The 19,041-nt window shown below is 38.2% G+C and overlaps 2 protein-coding genes across 2 annotated transcripts in view; one reads left to right on the top strand and one right to left on the bottom strand.

Annotated features, from left to right (window-relative positions):
- Positions 1–1,435: 1,435 nt before the first annotated feature.
- On the top strand, positions 1,436–3,659 carry LOC308696699 (G-protein coupled receptor 55; the record flags this gene model as incomplete). The annotated part of the gene is made up of 1 exon (XM_081375593.1): positions 1,436–3,659. One exon carries the CDS (start codon positions 1,436–1,438, stop codon positions 2,291–2,293), a length of 858 nt encoding a protein of 285 aa, XP_081231719.1. The 3' UTR covers positions 2,294–3,659.
- A 5,434-nt stretch (positions 3,660–9,093) lies between these two features.
- Positions 9,094–19,041, bottom strand: part of sema6ba (sema domain, transmembrane domain (TM), and cytoplasmic domain, (semaphorin) 6Ba) — a gene marked incomplete at its 5' end in the record, with an annotated part of 55,224 nt that continues 45,276 nt past the window's right edge. Inside the window, 2 exons of the mRNA XM_081373441.1 lie at positions 9,094–14,947; positions 18,571–18,629. Of these exons, the coding sequence (XP_081229567.1) occupies positions 14,031–14,947; positions 18,571–18,629 (976 nt within the window). The 3' untranslated portion in view covers positions 9,094–14,030. The remainder of the gene's footprint in view (positions 14,948–18,570; positions 18,630–19,041) is intronic.

Here is a 19,041-nt window from a genome sequence, read left to right on the forward strand (position 1 = left end):
CCATGGTGAGTTGATCTTGTTGTAAATCATGGAAATGAAGGAATAATTGGAATTAAAAAAAAAAAATTATAATTGTTTCATTAACATGACAACTGAGGATTTTTAACTGGAAGAGTTTTTTAGTGATCAAGAGTAGTTTACAGAATTATTTTGATTATGATAACTTCAATGTCAATGTCAAATTTATTTATATACTTATTTATTCCTTTAATATTTAGCAACAACAATAAAAATAAAGAGCTATAAAAATCAGTAAACACTAAAATCATATATCAAATTTTAAAACAATTCTCTATGAATGTAATCATACACACTGTAACAGAAATATACTAGCAAAACATATTATTATAAATGTGGGATCATTAAAAACTTTGCAAATGCTATGATTTTGAACATCATATCATAAACAACTGAAGCACTTTTTTTTGTAAATAAACGTATTATTCATTACAAACCTAGAGCTAAGTTTTGTCTAACCACACTGTTCTTCACTTCCTGTCCTCGTCTACGTCAAAAAGATCAGCCTACGTGATGATTTCAAACCACAGTGTTTGTTACAGCCAGCTCAATGTTTTACCATGCTTATCTGCACTTTGCTCTCTATACTCTGAAGTACAGGGACCCTAAAAATGTTTAGATGCTTAAGCCACATTTGTGAAAATCATTGCATTAGATCAATATCAAACCATGTGGTATTTATTTAGCAGAAAGCACATTCTCAGGTTAGATATTACATAAAAACATAACAATACATAACAAGTTTATTAGGCTTTAAATGATATAACAAGATTAAGTGTTCATCAAAATGTATTTGGACACGTGAAATGTTAGTGGAACATGTTCATAGTTAAAGGGATAGTTCACCCAAAAACGGAAAATTCTGTCATCATTTACTCACCCTCAAGTTTTTAAACCTGAATTTCTTTCTTCTGCTGAACAGAAAAGAAGATATTTTAAAGAATACGGGTAATCAAACTTAATTGATGGGTTGATGGGCCACATTGACTTCCATAGTGTAAATTATGACAGAATTTAAATTTTTTAGGTGAACTATCCCTTTAATGTGATAAACTATTCCACTACAGCAATGTGAACTTGAGAAGAACTTATTTCACACTTTCAGTGAAAACCACAGAAACAGAGAAGGTTTTCTCAGAGAAGGTTTAACATGTTCTCCAAAGGAAGAACGAGCAGGACTTATGAAGAAAAGTGAAGTATCAGCAGCCTTTGAGCTCTATGTATTTAAATATTTGGTGTGTAATGCAATGGCATTCTCATAATTTTATGTGGGGTTTGATTACTCAAACATTGTCACAGTAAGGTGACATCTACAAACGTGTGTAACCTCTGCAAGCTGCTTCCCCCACTGAAAAAACTAACCCTTCATACAATATTACTTGTTGTCTTCTAGATTGACTTTAACTGCAGTTCATCGATGAACCACACAGATGCATCGTTCCATCTCTTTGAACGTGTGGCCTACATACCTGTCTTCATAGTGGCCTCTTCCTTCAACATCACGGCTCTATACATGTTCTGCCACATTAAGTGCTGGACAGACACGCACATCTACATGATCAACCTGATGGCTGCCGATTTCCTGGCTATTCTTTTTCTTCCCTTCAGGATACTGGAGGCCTTCTGTCCAATAGAGCCGAGTGTATTGTGTTCGTTCCTGCTGTGCACTCAATTCTCCAACATGTACTGCAGTATCTTCATCATTACAGCCATCAGCATCCACCGGTTCATAGCCGTCAGGTTTCCGTTTCTGAGCAAGGCACTGGCCCCCAGAAGTAGGATTATCGCCATCACAGAGTGCATTATCATCTGGGTGATCGTAGCGGTGGTCTGCGCTTGTAACTATGATGACCTTGTCCCAGAAAAATTACAGACCTGTTATGACCGAAAGCTGGAAGAAAAGCTCAAAACAAGTTTTTTCTTGCTTTTGGAGATTTTAGGGTATCTTATACCAGTAGTCATTGTCATATTTTGCTCCACACAAACCATCTACATCCTGGTCAGATCGCTTCGGCATGTTGAGGGAAAAGATAGAGTGGAAAGGAAAAAAATAGCTGCTATCATCACCGCAAACATGTTCACATTCATAGTTTGCTTCACACCTGTCCACATTGGTATTTTGCTGCAATATTTACATGTTGAATTCAGCGGACACTTTGTGCATGTGTTTCTTGATGTGACAGAGTGGATTGCTACTACCAATTGTGGTCTGGATTCTATTGGGTTTTACTTTCTTCTAAAAAGAGTTCATAAAAGAGAGCACAGTTCATACTGATTGTTAAAAGTCAGCAAAGCAAAGTCTGCTTAATCTATATGGATAGATTGAAGCAGGTCCGTCACAGGCCTATGTGAGAAACCTAATAAAATAAAGGTTTATCTCCAATGGATCAAATATTTACCGGTAACACTTTAACAATTATTTATCAGTTAAAATGAATTATTGTATTAACTAACATGAACTAACAATGAGCAATACATTTGTTCCAGTATATATATATATTTTTTTGCTCACCCTGTTGTCTGTGTGAGACCCAACGCCCCAGTATAGCGATGGGGACACTATACTGTCTAAACACCGTCCTTCGGATGAGATGTTAAATCCCAGGATGTTCTTCGAAAGAGTAGGGGTGTAACAATATGGCTGCCGTCACATCATCCAGGGCGATGCTGCACATTGGTGGTGGTTGAGGAGATTCCCCCCTTCCATGTAAAGTGCTTTGAGTGCTGAGAAAAGCGCTATTTAAATGTAATGAATTATTATAATATTATTATTGTTTGTTCATGTTAGTTCACAGTGCATTAACTAATGTTAACAAATACAACCTTTGATTTTAATATTGTATTAGTACATTTTGAAATTAATATTAACTAAGATTAATAAATGCTGAAGAAGTATTGTACATAGTTCATGTTAACTAAGGTAGTTAACTAATGTTATCTAATTTACCTTATTGTAAAGTGTTACCGATTTACCACTATATCAGAGGAACTACCTCACATTTCCTAATATGGTGCAATTAAAAGGTAGTCGCACAGCCACAGTAGCCTACATTCTTGTGAAAATATGAAATGAATGCTATAAAATGTCTAAATGATTATCCTCTGCATTTGTTCTAGCTTTATTTGTTCTAACATGATGAAGTGGAAAAGTAATAAAGGAAATGTGTTCCATTTGCTATAACATTAGTTAACATGAGCTATCGAGTTATTTAAATAAAAATGGGCCAAGCCCAAAATGGCTAAACACTAAGCTTTTAACAGTCTTAACCACAAATTATTGGTCAGGAAATTTGTTAAATTTAAGCAAATGTGCAACTTAAAAAGCAATTTCTGCCACAGAAAAGGCAGAATTTAGTTTTTGGTAGAATATGGAAAGTTGTGTGGAGTGATTAATCACAATGAAACAAGAATTTCTCGGATACTCTGTCAGACAGCGCGTCCCTGAGTATTAAACTAAGTTATATTTCACGTCTTATTGCGCTTAAACTGTCAGATACACATAAGGTTATGTCAAAAACACACAAAGTTCACATAAACAGTCGGTTATGTCTGTGAATGAAAACAGCAAGTAAAGAAATCACATGTGTATATTAAATCTGTGTGTAACAAAGCAGCTTAAAATACAGTATATGCTGTTATTATTAATCAAACAAGAAAAGAAAAATAGAAAATCACTCACTGCTCTTGACCATAGACTGTAAAAAATGCTCTTGACTGAATAGCTTAGTAGCTTTAATAAGAATACATTTCTTACTTGAATGCTGCTGTTAAATGCTCTGACGAGGAGATAAACATGGCAGACTGTGTACAGCTCATTCAGGGCGGGTCTATGCTAATAGGGCAGAGTCCGTCAGCAGTCGTGGGTGGGGCCTTGTTCTGAGACACTGCTTAAAAACACATTAATGTTCTAACCATAGACTGTAAAAAAATATGGACATCCGTGACGTCACCCGTAGGTTTCTGAAGACCGTTTTTGAAGCCTAAAAAGATGGCGACCGTCACCATCTTGGCAGCGCGTCACTCCCGAATTTATTTATTTTTACAGTCAGACAATTAGCTGAGGTAACGTGGCGGCTAACAGACAGCAGACAAACGGCTAATGATGACGACCACAGCAGCGGGAATCCACCTGTCACTCAAAAGTGGACACCCTTAATTATGCAGAAATTAAAGGCTTAATATAATTTAAACGGATGAGTTATAAAAAAGTTCACCCCCCTCACAGTTGTCATGAAGGGCAAAATTAGCTGTATAGACCAAAGCCACTTTTTGCTCCAGGCTGTAAACATGTTTTTTTCTGCTGTAAAGTTGGGCATTTCAACATGGGGGAGATGCAGATTTGACTCACTTTTGCAGCCAGCCTCAAGCGGACAGTTGATGAATTGCCGTTTAATTCACATACGTGTTGGTTTCAAGAGAGAGACAGGGAGGTTGCCGCTTGATTCAAACACCATGTAAAAGTGAATTTTGCATAATAGGTCCCCTCTAAACGAGACACAGTGTAATGGAGATTTTGCAAAGAAATTTTTGTTGAAAGATGACTCAGCCAACTATATGGATTAGACAGCAGCTGCATCACAAACCACAAGTAAATGATTTAAATACTTTGTAAAGGACGCTAGGCCTAATATATGGATAATGTTTTCAAAGCACTTACTCTTGTGCAATAAATGCTGCCTTCGGAGGATGCATTCCAAGGTAGGAAGGCATCAATATGTCTGAAATCCGAATCCAATGTTAGCTTCACTTCCTGTCTCCTGGGATACCTTTATGAGCGATTTTTGAATTAAACAATGCTAAACAACGGTATTATGATAAATAAATGTATGCTACATTTATTATGAGCTTTTTAAAATATGCTTTGTGTGTGTTCCCGTTCTGCTCTAACTTCGTAAGTTAAACACAATTCTTACCTATGAAACTTTTTAAAACTTAATATGAAATGCATGACGAAAATGTGTCTATTTTGTTTATATGGTAACTCCATCTCTCCCGCCATATTTATATGTTAGGATTCGCCACCTTGGGTCACATGACCATAAACGAATAAATTACTTCCTTTAAGTGACAATCTCGTGTTCCCTTCCCTTCGCTAACGGACTTGTCTAAGTTGTTCACTTGTTCAGTTTCGTTTGGAAGGCCCCAAAAAATAGCGTCCCCGTCCCGAAATGCCCTTCAAGGGTGCAAAAACGCCATTTGGAATTCGCCCACAGATGTAAGCCTTTTCTTCGCTGCCTTTGATATCCCACAATCCTGAAGGCCTACTTTCAATTCTCTCACAGTTGTACAAGAAAAATAAATAAGCCGTCGCGGTTGGTGGTCAGTTTGTGTGTAAAAATGTTCGTTTTTGACCAACGGTTTGCACTTTTGATGTCCTTTCTTATGAGAAATTACTGTTGTTGCTAATTAAATATTCACTTAGTTGTCACCAAAGCTATCTCTGTTTTGCTGTAGATCATTCAACCATTAGGCTGCCTTAGAAATTAGTTTTGTGAGGTACTTTAGTCCACAAACGCTGCCTGCATCATTGCATCAAGGCAGCCTGCCAGGCAATAAGTCAGCTTTTTCACAGATGCAGCCACTGTTTCCTATGCAATTATGACATTATCAATCATAACAGTCTGACTCAGTATTGCAGATGCAGTGTAACAACATATCATGTCACAATATATCGCAATGCAAAATGTGTGTCGTGGATAGTAACATTAATCATAGTAGCTAATCTGTATTGTGTATAATTCACCCAAAATAAAGTTTACTGTGTGATAATAAACTTAAGTTTACAGAGTTTTAGTGTCATTAGCAGGCTTGGGAGGGTTACTTTAAAAATGTATTCCATTACAGTTACAAATTACTTCCTAAAAAAAGTATTCAGTAACGTAATCCAAGTACTATAATATGAAAGTAATGTAACTGATTACTTTTGGATTACTTCAAGGTCACGTATATAAATAAAGTCAAGCAAGAAGAAATATTATAAAAAAAAAAAAACTTTTATTTATTAAGGATTTGCAAAATATACACACAGGCCTGAATATATATATTTATGTAAAGGGCTATACAGACATCTAGTGGCTAATGTATGGTATTACAGATTATTTTGTTTTATTTTTAACAAATTTTTAACTAAAAAATAAAAACACAACATTTAGTTGTGTAAAATAGTTTATTTTAAAATAGGATTACATGTTGACTAAAGCCGTGATCTTTTTTAATTTGCCTGACTGAACTTGGGGCGTTGGCAGGAGTTCCCCTACGTTACCTAGACAGCGAACATCCCGTTACGTGAGAAAAGATTAAGAAAGGACATTTTGGGTACTAAAAAAAAGCTACTCTCCTAATTTCTACAAAACAGCAGCGGAATTTCCATGAATTAAAAGTGATTTTACCCGCAGGCAGCATCGTTTCTACTAGCAGTGATTCAGTCTGCGTCTGAGGAGATTGTAGAAGGCTGTTATTTGCGCATGCACCAGCGCGTGGCACACGTGAGTCATTACTGGCAACAGAACCAGGAACTACAGTATAATCAAGCAGCGCTTAATATAGTGTTATTATGCCAAAATACTTATTTATTTAGTTTCAAATGAAACCATTGTAATCCTGAAAGTATTCCCCCTTTTTTCAAAATGTAACTATAATCTGATTACAACGTTTTTTGACGTAACTGTAACGGATTACAGTTATTGGATTTTTGTATCCTGATTACATAACGCCGTTACATGTATTCCGTTACTCCCCAACCCTGGTCATTAGTAGCCTACATTAAACTACTATTTATAATGTTGAATATAATGTATAATAATGCAATGGGTGAATATTTGTGGGTCCTGATAATGCCACGTCTTATGTGTTACAGTAAAAAGTGACCAACATTATTTTAAATATCTAGTCAGCGACAGAGTGCAAGCATATTCGTCTAAAATAATTATGTATTTTCAGCTTCAGAATCATGAATATTTTTATTCTGGTATCACCATTGTCCTGTGCTTTGGGTTTCACCAAGTCCAAGCCTATTCATTTCCACCCCCAATGTAACACCAAATTTAGCATTTTAAAACACTAACATTTTTGTTACCTTTTACCACATGTCTTGGAGTATCATATCAATAATATCATATCGTGAGCTCAGTATTGTGATATGTTAGTATCGAAATGTGACGTGAGGGTATCGTATCGTTACTAGAATCTAATGTTACCAAAGCTTAATAAATACTGTAACAAATATACTGCTCATTGTTAATGTTAGTTTTTTGTAAATAAATAATTAAATAAAATTAAAACAGCCCTTCTGTAATTTTCGCAGGGTTGGTCCTTCATTCAACAGGCCTTCAGCTCCGAGCAGACGGTTTGCACGAGATGTTATGTGAGGTTAAACTGCACTCTAGTGGTCATCTAGTGTATTTCACATGCATTGCCTCTGCAGTCTCGTACACATGCAGTATGTGTACAGCGAGCGACTCTATATTATCATCTGAACTGAAAAGAGCCCCAGTGTTAAATGCCACATCATCCCTAGAGAGTAGGCCTACCTAAAAAAAATCATATCATTCGTACAATCATGATTTTTGGACATATAATCATGGTAATACAATATTTTTGAACATGTAAGCTAACATAGTAAAACCATAGTATACCTTTATTAAAGTAGGCCTATCAAAGTATTTTGGTTTTACCACCTGATAGCATCACTGTACCATGGTACCATCACAGTATTTTAGGCAGCTCAGTAGGTTTTGAGACATCTTTTTAGACCAGTCCTGTCAATTTGTTGTTTTGCCCCCTTTTATTTTTTTTAATTGCAATGGGATTTTAGGGGATGATGAATTTGATTTATTAAAATTAAAAAAGGCTACTGCACATCAAATAGTAGGCATATATTACACATTTGACTTATTTTTATTATTAATTGGCCTATCCATTATGAGGCAAAGAACATGAATAAGTCAAATTAAACTGCATTGATGCTAAATGCCTGATGTAATTGATATGTTGATGCGTCTAATTAACTTCCAAGTAATGATCCTTCAAAACAACATCACTCTAGTCTTTCAGATGCACAGATGTTGCTATGGTGACATGGTTCTCCATAGCAACAGAGAGATGCTCTGTGAAATTTCAATGTGCATTCTGTGAAACGCCATCTTCTGGGCGGTACCGTGCAAGTGAAGGCAACAACAACCTTTCCACTTGATGATCATGTGTAAACATTACTCAGTATATATTAGTCAGATCTATGCACAAACACTAAAACTAACAGGATGCATAACAAACAGCTAAAGTTAGCCGTTACCAGTGAGGGACTGAGAGTTAGCTTACAGTACATTCATTTTGATTTCTATTGAATCATCTTTTTGAATGTTGATACCAATTTCTATAATTTTATCAACTGAATGGAATAAGCCAACCAACTAAAACCACAAAGCATCACTGAATGCAATCAAATCCATGGCTAATGCTTACTAGTGTTTGTGCTGTTTTCCCTCCAAAATGATGCCTCTTCCTGAAGGATGATGTCACTGAGGAACTTGCTTTTGTTGAAGGGATTGTACTAAAGACTAACAGTATGGAAAGTGGTAATATGGAATATCCTATAGAATAATTAATATATTACCAATTAAAAAATGTTTTGTTGGAAAACAATTGAATATTGCTTAATAAATTGCCAGTGTTTATTTAGAACCTTGAGACATGACAAAAATGGCAACATGAAATTATTCAATGTTCAATGAATTATTGTGGATTAAAACTAATATGATTTCTATCTTTTAAAATTTGATGAATTTAATGCATATATTTTTTTTTATTTAAAGAAAATTCATTGCATGCCAACCTTCTGCTGGAATAAATAGTCTCTAGTTAGCCTCTATAGGTGTTTCATACTGATATACGGTATCTTGCAAAAGTCTGTCATAATTGACAACATAGTATCTTAGGCAACCGGCAACCACTTAAAGGAATAGTTCACTTAAAAATGAAAATTCTGTCATTTTCATTTTTAAGTGAACTATTCCTTTAAGCCTCACTGCAAAATGAGACAGGAATCATGACACATTTCACAGAGACAAAGGTCAAACAATCAAATGTGTTTATTAGAATGATAAAATCTCCGTGTTGATTGACGTTTGAAAATAAGTGTGTGCTCCAGTACTGAGTCGTGTGTGTTCATGTGTGAAACTGGATGTATAAGTGTGTACTTCTATACAGGTGAGGTTATTTAAAAACCAACCAACGAACAAAACAATTATCACTGTATACCGCCCCTCGACTTCTATACACAGGGACATTACATCATCGCCAGCGGAGGGGTGAAACTCAGGATTTGAGCTATGTACAGAGCAGCTGAGTCAAATAAACAACTCAACGTAACACTGATTCAGTCTAACACACAGCCCTTCACGGCGAACGCAAATCTGCGTCGCCATATACAAAATGCTGTTCCTTCAGATCCTTCCTCATCCTTTGCAAAGTCTGTGAGAACCAATAGATGTGATCATTTGTGGAACACAAAAGTGAATTAAACATTGTGGAAAAAGTCAAACATACATTATTGGCCTTGGTTATTGTACAATATTGTGCTTGTTGCAGCATGATCAAAGATTATGAAAGGAAGGCGGACGGGGGAAAATCGTTTGAATACATTCACAGCACATTCAACACTTTCCTTGAGAATAATAGACCAGAATTAACACAAATGGCACTGTGTGAAAAAGTCAATGTCACTCAATATCATTCAGAGCAATAAAGGCCTAAAAACAGCAGAAAGCATCCGAACAAAAAGAAAAATATTATGAGGGACAAAGTCATGGAAATTGAAAGCCATTTTAATTTACACCGAGGGACTTCCTGCTACAAAGGAAATAAGCTTTAGGCACTGAACTTTCAAGTTTATGTGTTGACACTTGAAGGCAGTTTGTGTGTGAAAAAAGGATAATTAGGAATGATCCTTTTAAAAAAATGTTTTTAAAGAAAATATGTGATAGCTATGTGGTTTCATGTTGCTATGTATCCACACGGCGAGAAACTAAACTTTGAGCACTTCGAAAAGGAAAAGCACACCTCAATAAGCTGCAAATATTGAGGTATCAATTCATTTAGTAGCACGAACGGCGTGTGACAAGTCACACTCTGAAGAAACACTTGTTCTGGCATCTTTGTAGCTTATTAGCAAACTTAGCGATTTCATTTTCTGTTGGCAAACACTTTTGAAGATGGATATGGCACAATTTCTTTGAAGATTGAGGAGTTAGTTGAAACTTAGTTGAAATGTTAGCTGAAAGTATATGATATCTTCTTTCTTTCTTTCTCCACATGTGGTTTTCACATTAGAATATTAGCGGCATTTGCTACTTCCTGCATTTGATTACTTGCTTTTGTGTCCTTGACCTACAGGTAAGCGGCTATATCCTTGCATTTCCTGCCTACCGGGATACATTTCCTGTGTTCTGGATCCTATTTCCTGCCGGGTGTATCTTTAGTGCTGAAGAGAGGAGACAGAAATACATACACACGGTAATTTAAACACATAAACACACATACACACGCACAGAGAGACAGTGCAATCAACCATGACTCTCCTTTCAGCTGGATTTATGAGCTAATCAATGTTCAACCGACCGTAACACACAACTGCAGGAGTGTGTTTTCTGAGAGCATCAGCAAAGGCGTATGGTTTCTAGGATGGGGAGTATGCTTAAGTGATGCGTGTAGCACGTGCTTTTAATAAGAGACATCTTGCAGGTGCATGAGCACCATTATTAAATGCATTCCAGTGAACTCAAGTGTGTGTGGCAACTCATCTAATCAGACATCTGCTTTCAATATCTCGCAGACTGATGCTATTAGACATTTAATTACAAAGCTAGCCTATGTGGAGATGGACACTTGGGTGCGTGGGTCATGTAGAAAATTGGTGAGGAAGAGGCTCTTTTCCAAACCCTAGTGAGCCTCCTACTGTCTTTTAAAGGCAGAATCTTAACCAAAATGACTGTTTTGAAACAATCTTCTTGGACAGAAACTCCATTAATTGGGCCATTAAGAGAATCCCAGGGAATGCATGAACCGATAAAATGTATTCCTTACATGCAATGTAAGTTGCTTCGGATAAAAGCATCTGCCAGATGCATACATCTGTCTTATAAAGTCTGAATTTAGGGCTGATGTAAAGCATTCTTCTGGCTCAAACAGCAGAACATGGAGCCAGCAATACCAAGGTCATGGGTTTGATTCCCACAGAATGCATTAACTGATAAATGTATATATGCAATATAAAGCCCTATTCGGATGGGATTAGTTTTACAAGGGTAGATGGAGTAATGTAATTTACGCATTGCCGTCACCTCCCTGTAGTGATGTGCGTATAACGTTGCTTCCTGATATAACAGTTTGGTCCAGTCAAACAATTCATTAATTAACTGATTGGATTCTGTTGGTAATAGGCACTTACCTAAAGCTAAAAGAAGTTCCTCTAACAAGTGCTTTCGTCCTTCTGTTTGATCTGAGTGGTATGCGGAAAACACTTGAAGTTTGCCACAGACTAAACCACCTAAAACGAAACTGAATGCTTCTTGAAAAAACGCGGAAAACTACATTTAACATTTAAGAAATGACGGGATATTTATGCTCATATTTATAGCTGGTCTATTCGCACGGGATTAGCATTACCTGAGGTCATTTTTTCCGGACCATTTTACAGAAGGTAAAAGTTGCAATAATCTTTACATTGTCTGAAATTATAACTGAGATGGCACATTTGGACGGGACTAAAATCACTGAGAAGCTCTGGTAATAATTACTTTACCACAACTCTCCATGTAAAACTAATCTCGTCCGAATAGGGCTTGAGTCGCTTCAGGTAAAAATGTCTTCAAGATGCATCAATGTACTCTGTCTGTCATCTTGGATGAAACTGTTTTTTGTCCGAATTTGGCAAGGCAGAATAGTTTTTCAGCCTACTGTTTTAACAACCTTCAATGCTGTCTAGGTAGGCAGCTCTAGGGTTTGGAACAGAGCCAGGGAGTCTTTCGGTGTAGATTTGATTATGCTACCCTTTTAGTATTCTCACATAGGGACACAACGACTTAAGGACACAGGGATTTCACTCCGACAGTTCCCAGGTACATGAATGAAAACACGCAATCCATTGCGTTGATGATCTAGAACTTTTGAAAGGACTTCCATGACTAAAAAACAAAACAAATAAATACAAAAAGGAAGGGAAATATATTATGATGGATATGATACACAAAATGATTGGTTATTTCACAGACACACACCCAATAACATAACTGGCTTCAAATCACATGACATTTCTTGACTTTGTAAACCGTTTAGTTCACGTAATGCGATTCCTCTTCTCTGGCATTTTCGTTTGCTCTCCTTCAGACTTCAGGAGAAATAAAAGGTGAAACAGCATCTTAAAGAAGAAGTCCAAGAGTCCTCAGGACAGAGTCTTTCTTTCTCTGTCTCTAATCGTGTCTTTCTAGAAAACAGCGGGTGTATTTTCCTCAGTTCTGTGTTCCATGTTACGTGTTACATATTGTGTAAAAAATTCACTGTACAAAAAGGAAGAAACCAAACAAAAAGACAAAAAACTTGGAATCCAGCGTGTTCATAAATTCTCAGAGAGTCCTCTGATGAAACTCACAGAGCTACACAGAAATTCATGTGGTTGAGGCCATGAAACTCATCCGACCAAAGCTTTCTCTCTTTCCGTCTCTCTCTCTTGTAAAGTCTGAATTCAGGGCTGAGGTAATACTGAGGTAAATGCCTCACTCAACAAAGGAGCACAATTTCCAAGCATACAAAAAGAAAAATCTTTTCTATCCATACATCCATACATTTTGGTCAAAGTGATGCATCAGAGCAAATGGCGTAACGCAAATCTTGCAAAGCGAACGGGGCCCCGCCCACAAGAAGTGATGTCACACACAAGCGTTTGTAATGGAAAAAGAATTGCAGATGGAGACAGACAGTTGATGTTATTTTGAGCAATGTGGCCCTCTATATAATCTGCTTCTCCTTACTTTCCCATTTAATATGCAAAAAATATTTTCAAGACCATCACCATTATTTTTAGGAGCATTTGGACTCTGCCTCAAATGAACTGGTCTTGACTAGTCATAAATATATGGTCTTGGGCTCGGACTTGAGTCAGACTTGAGTCTGAGTCTGCTCTTGTCCAGACTCGAGTACTACAACACTGCTATTTATGTTATTTATAAAGTGTAAATTTGATGGGCTACATCAAGTTATATTTTTTTATAAATCAGTAACGTAAAAGGGAGAGAAGCGATTCCGAAGCGAAAGTTCTGTTCCAAATATTTCCTTCTGACCAGTTGATCTGTCCAAACCTGCTCCTACAGAATTTACACTAATGTAAATAAGATGTCCTCAGTTTGGTATCGACCAGAATCAGACGAGACTGACCACCGTTTACCGAGTCATTACAAAGAACTATTGGGTTCTTGGTTGTATTTGTATTGAACAATTATCCCAATTCCCAAATGAAATGCTGCTGTTATATCAAACTTACAAATTTGCTGAAAGGGTAACCTGTTAAAGAGAGTCTAGGTGTGACCATATTCAGAGATAGATAGTCTTCAAGATGGCTATGGTTCTTTCCTCCATCTGATAAAGGGGCAATAAGGTTTGGTAAGTCACACTCACAGTCAGTCAGCAAGAATGAGAGCTACTGGGAAAAGCATGTCTCTGCCTACATATTTGTGTAATTGTGAGTGATAAAGAGAGAGAAAAAGAGAAAGAGGTCTTTCCAGTTGAAATGGCCACTCTTCTTGTAGTCAGTGAGGTCCGTTTTGGCTCGTCCTCATGCAAGCCGTTCCAGACAAATGAGGAAAAGGATGACAAGCAGGTGAGAAAAGAAAGAAAGACAGAGAGAGAGAGAGAGTTACAGTGAGCTACTGTGGTTGGCCAGGTTGCGCTCTGCAGTCCACGTGAGGTTTCAGCCGCTTACGTTTCTACAATTTCCTGCTACTCGCATCCTTGCTTCTCTTCATTCACTGGCCTGTCGGCGTCCGATCGCTCCCTCCCTTCCCGAGCAGGTGGCTGAAGTCCGCCAGGTCGATGATCCCCCGGGACCCATGAAGCACGGAGCGTGTCAGTCCCGCGGGATGCTGCGAGGACGTGGTGTAGTGGTGGCCCGTTGGAGGTATGCCGTGACTGCTGAAGATGTAGCCTTCGTGGGTCCAGCGAAGAGGCTCTCCGCTGTACTCTATCTGGGTGCTGGGGGCCGACACCACTCTCCGCCGGTCGGGGGAGTCTTGGGGAGTCATGGGGTAGTTGTATTCACCTGCTGACTTGCGAAGAAGAGTGCCTGGGCGTATTCCCTGATCCCGATACTTGGAGAGGGAGACGTAGCGTTGGCGGTCGATACCGGTTTCAATGGCTTCCTCGTGGCGTCGGCCATTTCCTTGCAGGAGTTTAGAGCTGAGAAACAAGGTGGATGGTGGAGGTGGGCACTGGGTGCCAACCGAGCTCAAGAAGGTCTGACTTTGGTCCCAACTGGATCCAGAATCAGACAGGCGTAGCCCACGTTTCTGCTGCAGGGGAGTTTGCTCGGGTGTGGGAAGTAGACCTGGGTCCAAGTCGCCCGCTTTGACCCAACCATTGGGCATGACGAAGAGTGTCTCACCTTGTGAGCGCGGCCGGTCTGCGCCGCTGTGCCGGGATACACTCATCACGGAGCCGCTTCTGCTTTGTCCCATCATGCAACGCTCTTTCTCGCTCTTCCGCTGACTACTGGACGATGGAGTGTTGCTATGCGAACGGTGACGGTGTTTCTGACCCATAATCCAGCACACTGCCAGACCCGAGAGTGCCGCCCCGGTGGAGAATGCAGAGACTGCAGCAACAACCAGCAGGTTCAAAGTAACAAGACTTTCAGGCTCATCCATAAAACTCTCACGTAACAGACCTGCATGAAAAACAGAAAAATACATTGCAATTCAAAAATAGTAACTTGCAATTTATTTGCACAAGTTTTATGCGTTTTAGCGACTTGAAAGGCAAAAATCAGCTTTAGGACTTGGTAGAAAAAAAACACTGTAACATCTACAACTATTGATATTAAGCTCAGGAGGGCCAACCATTTAAAAATTGTCACTTGAATGGCTTACAAAAACATCAAAGTAGCTCCTCTTGACTTATGAAGCTGTGTGCGATTGATCTATTGAGTTTCTGTACATTACAGCCCCAACAATCGATCAAAAAACAAGAGACTGTAGCCTACAGTCTCTCCTATTTCGCTAGACTAGATATAGTGTGTGTTTTAGGTAGACACAGACAGGGTCACTCTGTACAAGAGATGGAATACGACCTTATGAACCTTACACTTAAAAGTCAGAGAAGTGAACATGTAAACACTGCATGTCAAACACCGGCCATTAGTAACCTGTGCACTTCAGCTTTATTCTGAAAGCGTGAGCAGATGTAAGAAATATTATAACAAGATAGGTCTAGAGAGATTGTTCGGCAAATTTAAAGAACACAGCGATTTTTGGAGTTGATGACTCATGCTTTAAATACCCTACTATCTAATCGCTCCTCTTTGAATTGGCGTTTGCATAGCACTGGCCTTTCTCCTCTCTTTTAACAGCATTTCTTGTACTCTTTATTCTGCTGTTCTCTGTAAGATGTCCTTGGTTTTAACCTCTATTTTCTCAGTCTACCTCTCTTCCTCTATTATCTCCTTTCTTGGCTTTCTTCTCGCTGACTATCTCTCTTCTAGCAGTGCCGTTTATGTGTGGGCTGTTAGCTGTCTCAGAAATGAAAAGCTGTCAGAATCTGCGTCTATACCTCAGTATCCAAACTAGTAAATGGCTTGACAGTAATAGGAATTTTAAAAGAAAAGTTCACCCAAATAGGAAAATCCTGTAATCATTTACACACCCTCATATCAGTCCAAAAGATTTCCTTTCTATTGTAAGCCACAAAAGAAGATGGACATGTTTTGGAATGACATGAAGGGGAGTACTGTAACCTTTCATTGTTTGGTGGCTCACTCATTCAGTTTATTAACAAATATTGTGTGCAACCCTTCTATGAATACTATGGTACCGCCACCAAAACATGGCATTACCACAAATACACAACAGTATACACAACATACACTCTTTGACAGAGCACATTTCTTCTGTCTATTCACCCACATGCATAATGACACTAACGCAAAAGCATATAAACACACATGCATACATACACAAACCCCAATTTTCTGATCTCTTCTTGTACTCTCTCTCTCCCATTACCTTTATGTTTTCTGCCATTATGAATGTTCTCAGCTGGGAATCTCAGCTCTCATCGCATTTGTTCATTGTAACAGCAGGAGTCTGTTGCACACATCACACTCAACAATTGAACCCTTTTCTCAATATCTTGTTTCCTTGAACATTCCTTTGAACATTCTTAAAGACTAAAATACTTCTACAAGATTGCTTGTAATGTGTGTGTTCTCAGGAGTGTAGCAATCATTTCAAAGAGAGAGACAGACATCTCCTGACCATAGACCATTTTCTCTAATACCATTCTCTTCTTTGAATTTATAGTATATTATAATTGTCTTAGTCCAAGGGTGTCAAACTCATTTTTAGGTCAAGGGCTGGATTGGACCTTGTATTTTTGAACTAAAAAACTTAAAAAGTTGGATACCGTATATACACTAAATAAGTATATTTCAGCAATATTGACAAAACAAAGAGAAAATAACTCACTGCTCATGGTTGTATAAACTATATGGCTATATGGCTTCTGTCAAACTTCAGCATGCAGCATCAAACAGTGATTTCAAACACTCTCTGAACAAACTCAGTTCTTTATCTCTGTTCTGATCTGTTTAGGCATTCAGTGTCTCACTCATCTCAGAATGTTTAAAATAAGACTGAACTTCTATGCGATGGATGGAGAGAGTGAGGACAGAAGAAGACAGCCGTTTGATGTAGATGACCAGCAGACTGGAGCTGTTTTAACAGGACTGCTGAGTTTAATGAGCCTGTGACTCGGAGTCACATCTGAAAACCAAATCATTTCACACTATGGGTTGATTTTCAGTTATATTATGAATGTGCCTAAATTTCTCTTCAATGATCAATTCAATTAGCTCCCTTATTGCCTCTTGATGTTGGGGTTGATTTATTTCTGTTCATTCCCTTTCCGTTTTTCACAAACTCATGTTATCTCAGGGGTTTGGGTCAAAAGTCCAATCGCAAAACATTTTAAAGACTTTGTTCATACCTGTTAAATTTTGTCAAGTTGTCACATTTATATGCTGTAATTTACTAATTACAATTTCAAATAAGAGTAATACAAACCATACTGATTCATACTGTAAGTTGTTTTGTTTAAATTCTTAAAGGTGCATTGCGCAACATTTCATGTTAAAAATATCCGTTTTTCGAACCCATACATGCTTAAACAATTGCCTGATGGGCTGAATGAGCCCTTCTCTGATCACTGCAATTGCCTCTATAATCCTGTACAGCAAAATAAATAAGAGGGATTCGGGTTGGAATTTGAGACTGGGCGTGACGTCATGCGCGTTCAGTTGCAGTGTTGCAGTTTCGCTTTTCGCCAGAGGGGGTAATGCACCTTTAAAATAAGCCAAACAGCCTAAAATAGATTCTTAATGGCAGATTCCTATTGTGACAACTTACCACACATAGTGTGACAACATGCCCCAGTAGCCCCGCTATTGATTCTATGCCATTGGTTCTCAAACAGGAGGTCATATCACATATCAACCCGAAATCACTCTCAAAATCTAGTTGTGTCTCCTAAAATCTTCAGGAAGTTACTTCAAGAAGTCATAGAATACGGCCGTCATTCTTTTCCTTAACTAAACTGTGTGTAGACATTAACAATCCAAACAAGACACTCATATTCTGCTGCTGTTCTCCATTTTTATCTTGGGACTATCTCACAGAGACAGATTCCTTGAAAGCACTAGCGTACTAAGCCAGTGAACTTTATTCTGTGCTCTCTCGCTCTCTGTCTCTCGTATATGACTCAGCTGAACCTATACGGCTGCAGCAATATATAACTTCTTCTGTCTGAGCAGTCTGTTATGTCAAGTGCTCTTGAGGAAGAGACTTGAGAACTTCACTGCTGTTCCATGTTCTGCTAAATCTGAACTTTGGAACATATTTAAGCGGTCTGAGCCATGAATATATCAGAGAATGACAGTGAGTGTTTCATAAGCTGCCAGCCTTGCAAAATGCCATTTAGAGCGCATTTACAGCGAATCTAAGCTTCTGAATGTTTAGAAAATATAAACCATCTTTTGTCTTTTTAACAATGTATATACACTGTCACTAACTCACTTTAAAGGAATTAATTAATTTCTAAAAAGAAAAGACTCAAGGCTGGTTTTCTCTCTCATTATCTTCCCTCCATCTCCAAACTGTGACTTTCTTGTGACTTTGACTGCTTAAGCAAACCTTTCGAACCAGACCAGACTGGATCTTCTCTGTATTGTTGAAGAGTTTCTAGAGAATTCTCTCGGGGAAGCTAAAGGGCACATCCTAAACAGGTTCACAAACTCACCGTCGCAGTCTCCGAGATGTGAGGTGTTTCCGTATTCAACGTCCTGCACGAAAGGTAATCTGCAAAACAGGAGAAAACGGATTTGAACATAAACCGCAAATTCACAGATTAGATGCATGACATGCATTCTATGCAAGTGAATGTAAACGCTTCTAATTATGCAAACTCAATTTGATGCATCACTGCATTCAGAAATGTGTCCGAACACAATCCAAAACACATTCGACTGTCAGCTGTCGTGGCAGACCTTTTTACTGAGCAAGTTTGCTAAACTGTCATGATTAGACAGCTACATAAATAATAACACATCTGGTTTACAGTGTATTTTTTATATTAAAGTTCTTCTTCCTACCCCAATATAACATGCAAACACTGTGGCGCTACCAAAACATTAACACATCTGCATTGGCTATATGAGTGTTCAAGAAACCTGTGTAAAATCATTTGCGTTTGTTGACGGGAGTGGTACTG

This window comes from Scardinius erythrophthalmus (assembly GCF_964197995.2).
Source record: "Scardinius erythrophthalmus genome assembly, chromosome: 9".
NCBI lineage: Eukaryota > Metazoa > Chordata > Actinopteri > Cypriniformes > Leuciscidae > Scardinius > Scardinius erythrophthalmus.